General features: G+C 37.0%; 1 protein-coding gene across 1 annotated transcript; it reads left to right on the top strand.

Moving 5' to 3' along the window:
- The first annotated feature begins 1,258 nt into the window (after positions 1-1,258).
- On the top strand, positions 1,259-6,780 carry LOC148843448 (putative leucine-rich repeat receptor-like serine/threonine-protein kinase At2g24130). The gene is made up of 2 exons (XM_088959351.1): positions 1,259-4,056; positions 6,231-6,780. Exons 1-2 carry the CDS (start codon positions 1,488-1,490, stop codon positions 6,581-6,583), a joined length of 2,922 nt encoding a protein of 973 aa, XP_088815477.1. The 5' UTR covers positions 1,259-1,487; the 3' UTR covers positions 6,584-6,780.
- Positions 6,781-7,865: the final 1,085 nt, after the last annotated feature.

The raw sequence follows: 7,865 nt of genomic DNA, 5'->3' as shown, positions 1-7,865 counted from the left end.
CCAACCAAACGATACTGCTTATGAAAAGATTACCGAAAATTTGTTTTACATCTTGTCTCTAAACATAGTTTATTCTTCTATTTCCATGATAAACTAGTTTAAAAACTTGGCAATTTTTCTTTCTCTTTTTTACCCAATTTGGTCATAAGTTCTATTATAGCTGTATGCATGCTGCTGATATATAATGCAGATCTAAATTTTCTAGGTGACTATGTTTAGGATAATCATCATTAAAATCCTGCGTAAGGTTAAGTATATACTAAATTAGCATGTTAAGGGGTTGTTTGCCAAAGTGTATGATTTTGTTTTTGTTCTGAAAACCTTTAAGTGTATCTATACCTATCCCAAAAAGGTCAGAGCTGCACATATAGAGAAGCTCTTCATGGAAGAGAAAAGACAAACAGAAACAACCCATTATTACCTAGGTTCAACCTAAGCATTTCGTAATAAATAGAAGTACCCATTTTTTTTTGTAAAAATATAAATTCTCTAGCCAATGTTCATCAGGTTTTTGTCAAAATAAGTTTTTCTCTAATCGAGTATATCTGGTTACCAAACACTACTTTTTCCATAGTTTTTGTTAAAACCAATCAGGACCCAACACACATCCAAATCCACCCAACCACTGAATTACTTCATCCACTGGACTATGGAGTTCGCTTGTCAAATTCTGATTGGTGCTAATTAAGGAAATTCATACCTACCAAGACTCTTGTGATAATAATCTTGAATTCCCTAGAAAATTCTAAAAGGTGAATCAAAGTTCTTGTCTGACAAAAATTGCATGGTGTAGACCACGCCCACGTTACTAGCAGCCTCCATCCCTAGGCTACAATAGGCACTAGTGTAACACTGTAACTATCAAATTGTCATGGTGCTCTACCAAAACAAAACTTGGTGATCTCTTACATCATCCAATCCAACAAAAATATACCAAAACCAGCAAAACCCAGTTGCCACGTCATCACCCTTTCCTCCACGAGGACCCACATGTGCTCTGTCTAAAGCAACACTAATTGATTAAAGTCTTAAGCTGATAGCTTTAATAAATCTTTCTCAAGTCTAACAAGATATGCCTCCATTACCAATTATACATAATTAAGCAAAAACCACTACCAGGAGGTATGGAGGTAGGTTGGGCTAATGGGCTGACATGGACACCACCCAATTATAACACGGCCCATTTTAGTTAAATAGCGGTGCTTCTGTGTTAGAAAGATCTCGGTAATAACTGACACAATTGTCTTCTGTTGATTTGTTGACTTTGTGTAGTCAAAGAATTAAGGCGCCAAACGAACGTTTCGTCCTTCAACGGCAGTTAGGCAGAGCCTCGATTTGTTTGTTTATTTTATCTTCCTCACGTTCGTGGGCGGAGAGAGGAAGAAGAGAGCTTTATCTTCTTAAAAACCAGATGGTGAAGCTACTGTTCTGTCCATTCTTTGGCTGTCTTCGTCAATTTTTAAGCTTAGCGAAGAGCCATTTTGATAATGGTCATGATGGGTTTCTGTACATTTTCAAGGTCTAGCTTTCTTTGTTTGATCCTTCTATTTCTTGTTGTTTCTGGAGAAGACAATGCTCGAAGTTTGAATGACCGAGCTGCGCTTCTCTCTTCCATGTCTGGTATTGATTCCGATCCCGAGCTGGTTCTTGGGAATTGGAATTCTTCGGGTCTGAACATGTGCAATTGGACGGGTGTTGTGTGTAACACTGCGAAAGATCGAGTCGTGCAGCTTGATCTCAGTAGTCGATCATTGGGAGGGATTATTTCTGCAGCTCTCTCGAATTTGTCTTTCTTGTCTGTGCTTGATTTATCGGGCAACTTCTTTCGTGGTTCGATACCAGTAGAGCTTGGAGCACTTTCCATGCTCGAACAGCTCAGCTTGTCATACAATGTTCTTGAAGGGAAGATTCCTGTTGAATTTGGGTTTCTTCGGAACTTAGTTTATCTTGATTTGTCTAGTAATAGGCTTGTGGGTCAGATTCCGGAGTCACTTTTCTGCAATGATTCCTCTTTATTGGAATATATAGATTTGTCTAACAATTCTCTTAGCGGGGAGATCCCTCTATGGAATCACTGTAAGCTAATTAATTTGAAGTATCTTCTACTGTGGTCCAATCGGTTAGTGGGTCAGATTCCTCCGGCCCTTGCAAACTCGACGAAGCTTGAATGGCTTGATTTAGAATCGAACTCTCTAACCGGAGAGTTGCCGGCGGCAATTGTGGATAAAACGCCACGGTTGCAGTTCCTGTATTTGTCTTACAACAACCTAATTAGTCAAAATGGTAACACTAGTCTTGAACCCTTCTTCTCTTCTCTTGTTAATTGCTCTAACTTTCAAGAACTCGAATTAGCGGGAAATAATCTGGGTGGACAGTTACCTTCTGTTATTGGTAATCTTTCTACTACTTTTACACTACTTCATTTTGAAGAGAATCTTCTAACTGGCTCCATTCCTCCAAGTATTTCCAATCTTGTGAACCTCACCCTATTGAATTTGTCTAGCAATCTCTTGAATGGATCGATTCCACCTGAGTTATGCAGAACTGGAAGATTGGAGAGGTTCTATTTATCGAACAACTCTCTGACTGGTGAGATCCCTTCGGCTTTGGGTGATATTTCCCACTTGGGTCTTCTAGATTTGTCGAGAAACAAGCTCTCGGGTTCAATTCCAGATAGTTTCTCAAATCTTTCTCAGCTAAGAAGACTCCTGCTCTATGAAAACAATCTGTCAGGACCAATACCTCCGAGTCTAGGTAAATGCATCAACCTAGAGATTTTAGATCTTTCTCATAACAAACTTTCTGGGTTGATTCCAAGTGAAGTTGCAGGATTGAGTAGCCTGAAACTGTACTTAAATTTATCAAGCAATCTCTTGCAAGGGCCTCTGCCATTAGAGCTCAGTAAAATGGACATGATTTTGGCCATTGATCTTTCATCCAATAACTTTTCTGGCGTAATCCCACCTCAACTTGGGAGCTGCATTGCACTGGAGTACCTCAGCCTTTCAGAAAATAGTCTGCAAGGTCCACTCCCAATCCCCATTGGCAGGCTGCCTTATCTTCAAGTGCTTGATGTATCTTCGAATTTTCTGGATGGGAAAATCCCAGAATCTCTACAGGCATCTCCCACTCTCACAGAACTGAATCTATCTTTCAACAACTTCTCTGGGAGCATAACAAAAGAGGGAGCATTTGCGACACTGACAGTAGACTCCTTCAAAGGAAACTCAGGCCTCTGTGGGTCCATCTCTGGAATGAAAAACTGTCGGAAGAAACGGATTCATCACCTTGTGGTCTTACCAATTCTTCTCTCACTGTTTGTAACTCTTACACTGTGCTTCTTTGGGTACCCATTAGTAAACAAGTCAAAAAGAAGACGCTCAGCAGAAGTGTTTGGTGATGCTGGTGGGGAGTTGAGTAAAGAGGAAGAAGAAAGAAATCAGATGAAGTACCCCAGAATTTCTTACCAACAACTGATAGAAGCCACTGACGGGTTCAATTCCTCGAGGATAATTGGATCAGGTAGGTTTGGTCACGTTTACAAGGGCATACTCCAGGACAACACCAGAATTGCAGTGAAAGTCTTCGATCCTGGGATGGGTGTAGAGATCTGTTCAAGCTTTAAAAGAGAATGCCAAGTACTAGCGAGGACTAGACACAGGAATCTGATGAGGATTATAACAACTTGTAGCAGGCCAGACTTTAAGGCTATTGTTTTCCCATTAATGGCGAATGGGAGCTTGGAGACTCATCTCTACCCGAGCCACAGGTCAAGGACTGATCTGAGTTTGGTTCAGTTGGTGAGCATATGCAGCGATGTAGCCGAAGGGGTTGCCTACTTGCACCACCATGCTCCAGTTAGGGTTGTTCACTGTGATATAAAGCCGAGCAACATACTTCTGGATGAAGACCTGACAGCTTTGGTAACTGACTTTGGGATAGCCAGACTGGTGAAGGGTGGTGGCGAGGAGGGGGCCATTACTCGCACAATTGATTCGTCTACCATGGACTCCACCGCCGGCCTGTTATGTGGGTCGGTTGGTTATATTGCTCCGGGTAAGTAGTTAGTTTCCTTGCATATTAATTTGAGTCAAAACAACCCTATGAAACTCATGAATTTACAAAAACCAACGCTATAGTTTGCAATCAATTTCCATTAGATGAAAGTGAAAAATGACAGTTTAACCCTAACATCCATTCAAATAAATTTAATAAAAAGAAACTAGAAGTAAAAATTCTATTTACAAAAACCAACGCTATAGTTTGCAATCAATTTCCATTAGATGAAAGTGAAAAATGACAGTTTAACCCTAACATCCATTCAAATAAATTTAATAAAAAGAAACTAGAAGTAAAAATTCTATTTTTTTTCTCCTAAAAAAATATGGACAACCACTATTTTTTTTTTTCTATTTGGTAAATTTTATTTTCCATACGAAAAAGTGTTAGGGATACTTTTGGAATAAACAACCATGGATCTACATTTTCTACTCAGTTTAAGAGTACTTTTGGAATAAACAACCATGGGTCCATGCCCTTTGAATATTTTCCACCTAGTTTTGGTGATCATATGTTACTATTTTCATATTCTAAAACAAATAGTTTCTGAATGAAAGATTGATTAAGTAAATAGGCTGCAAGTTATAAGGGGTATTTTAGTAAAATACAAACTATAGGGTAGGTTTAAGTAAATCTGTAAAAACTTCCCTTTGACAATCATAAAAGCCTCCCTTGAGGTTTCACTTTCCTGAAAACCACCCCTATAGTTTATGAAAAACTATAATTGTTCCAGTAATGAAGATTTCAAAGTTATGAAATTATCCTTGCAACTTATTAGGGAATCTTTCAATATAATTTAAAATACTGGTAATTTTCCTTCTAAACTTCACTAGAATAAAATTATTTTATTATTTTCAATCTAACATGGACATCTGTTTTAATTAATAGTGAAAAATTCTTTTGAGGTATTTTAGTAAATTTTCATGTAAATTCATAGATGTAAAGGTAAAATGGATATTTTTGAAAAACTAATGCATTAAACCAACGTTTTCTGTCCATGACAACAAAAAGGGGGTGGGGACAACTGCAGGTTGTTCCAATACTACAAGGGAAGTTTTTGTGAAAATGAAACCATAGGAGAGGTTTTTATGCTTGTCAGAAATCTCAATGCAGATTTCTATATTTTACCCTAATTTATTTTAAGGGATCTTAATAGAGTTATAGAGGTATCAAATCATGACCAGAGCCAATCGATCCCATCCAATTTCTTCCAAGTAAATTATTTGGGTTTGGGGAATTCCAACCCGATTTAAAATGGGTCCGGATCAGGAAAATTTGCCATTTCTAAGCTCTATTAACTTGTTCAGGCAGTCTGGAATGTCTGAGTAATTAAGTAGTCAGATTGTCTTCACCATTTTATGAAAAATTAATTGGAAGGTGTAATGTAAATTGGAGTCTATTAATTAGATGGATTTCCATCAAATGGCTGGGCAAGGGTTAGAACAGTATCAGATTGTCCGAACTCTACGTATTCTATTCCAATATAGGGTGATACAGAATTACAAATTTGATCACCTGTTTATAATTGGATCAAATATATATCCACCCTTATATGATTTAGTATAGTCTGATTTGATTCAATCAGTTAAAAATATATGCTAATATATTCTTTAGATTTATGAAAAATATATGATAATATAACCAAAGTCATTTTTGTATTATTTTGTTAATATTATATATATACATTAAAATATTTTGATAATTTTTAGTTTAATTATATTTATTTATATAATATTCAACATCTGATTACAATTCGAATTTCAATAAATATAATCCAAAATTGGACCTACCTATATTCGATTCGATCCGTTTACAGTCAAATGGGCAATCGGGTTAGACCCATATTGATGAATGATTTTAACATACCATGCAGCCTTGGTGAACCATAAACCATCAAAAGGTCTGACCCACTCAATGTGATGGTATTAGTGGATGAATCGACGGGAATTCGTGATCATCATTCTCCAAAAGCGTTTAGTACCGCATCAGATATCTCTTTCATCAAAAGACTACAAAATCATGGGTATTATAATTGACCCATCATGTCATCAAGTGCTGCAAATAAGAAATGCTGTGCTCGATTGTCTATACTACTGTAATTAAATGATTAATAGAAGCTTTCATTCTTTATATTATCCTCTTTTTAATTGGTTTTTTGTTTTAATATGCAGAGTATGGAATGGGAAAGCGTGCTTCAACAAAAGGAGATGTTTATAGTTTCGGTATTCTACTGCTAGAGATTTTGACAGGCAAAAGACCCACAGATGTGCTGTTTCACCAAGATTCAAGCTTGCATGTATGGGTGAAGAGCCACTACCCGAATGATCTTGAACCCATAATTGAGGAAGCCCTACTTAGGTTCATGCCACCAGTAACACCACCATGCGATGCATGGAGAGAGATCATTTTAGAGTTGATTGCGCTTGGTTTGATTTGTACACAGAACTCTCCTTCAATGAGACCTTCCATGTTGGACGTAGCCCTAGAGATAGGTCGGCTGAAACAGTACTTAGCAAACCCTTGAAGAAGCTTCATTACTTAGCAAACCCTTGAAGAAGCTTCGTGTGAAGTTGATTATTCGAGAATAAAGATGGCAGCAGACTGGAGAATTTGTTCAACTTTTTGATTATATATGTGTCCATTTTATTCTTTTATTTGATTCAGTAATCTGAATTACATATTCCATGTTAGAGAATAAAACCTATTCAAGGACTTCACTTATCAGCTTAAGATTTTAGGTTGAATGGTTCTTTGAGATGGTATCAGAGTCATTTTGACTAAATGATCTAGTATTTGATTATAATTTATTAAGTTTCAGCACAAGGTATGGATGGGCCTGTGCTGTCCTTGCTTCAAGCTCAATGGACTTTCGTGTGAGGGAGCATATTAGAAAATAAAACCTATTCAAGAACTTCACTTAACAGCTTAAGATTTTATATTGTACTGCATGCATGGGAAAGTACATAAAAGCATTATATTCTTGATATTTGGTTTAATTTATTATAAAGGATTACAAGAAATAGGTTTTGTACCCTCGGAATTTTCTGAAGTGTCCTTCATAACATAAATTTTCCCTTTTTTAATTAACCTTCCCATAAGATCCTTGAAATTAATAAGGTCGTCCTTTGAGCCTATTGAGTAAATGTGGATATGCACCAAAAGAATTTGGGAGAATGACCAATCAGCCCAGATCAGAATTTTATAGCTCCAAAGTACATGTCATTTCACTTCAAGAAATAATAAATTTGATTTTCCTTTCTATATTGTTTATTCTAATGTCTGGGGCCTTATTACTTTAACATCCGAGTCTAGCTATAAGCATTTCATTACACTTATTGATGACTATTCCCGATATACATTAGTGTACCCTATGTGGTCAAGAGATGAAGTACCAAAAATCATTAAAGATTTTCAACACTTGATATTCACTCATTTTCAAATGGAAATCCAAATTTTCAATCAAACAATGCCAAATAATATTTTCATAGTGATCTCACAGAGTTTTTTGCTTCGTGTGGATCCATACACCGCAACTCTTGCGCTAGAACCCTCCAACAAAATGGTGTTGTGGAAGAAAGAGTCGTCATCTCCTTGAAGTTGCTCGTGGGTTACTTATATACATGAATATTCCTAAGGATTTTTGGTTGGATGTCGTATTGTGTGTTGCCTATCTCATTAACGTATGCCATCTCGCTTGTTAAGGCACAATGCCCTCCGTTTGCTTCTTTTTCCCAAGGCTCCCATCTTCTTTATTCCTATTCGTTTGTTTGGTTATCATTGTTTCATCTAGGACCTTTCTCCTACTC

Source organism: Nelumbo lutea, chromosome 8 (genome assembly GCF_056320005.1).
Source record: "Nelumbo lutea isolate HS-2025 chromosome 8, American lotus-T2T, whole genome shotgun sequence".
Lineage (NCBI taxonomy): Eukaryota > Viridiplantae > Streptophyta > Magnoliopsida > Proteales > Nelumbonaceae > Nelumbo > Nelumbo lutea.
This window is presented reverse-complemented; position numbering and strand designations above follow the sequence as displayed.

Coding starts and splice junctions, on each gene's coding strand:
- LOC148843448 (XM_088959351.1), top strand. CDS start 1,488: ATGGTCATGATGGGTTTCTGTACATTTTCAAGGTCTAGCTTTCTTTGT. Junction 4,057..6,230: donor GGTTGGTTATATTGCTCCGG/GTAAGTAGTTAG, acceptor TTTAATATGCAG/AGTATGGAATGGGAAAGCGT.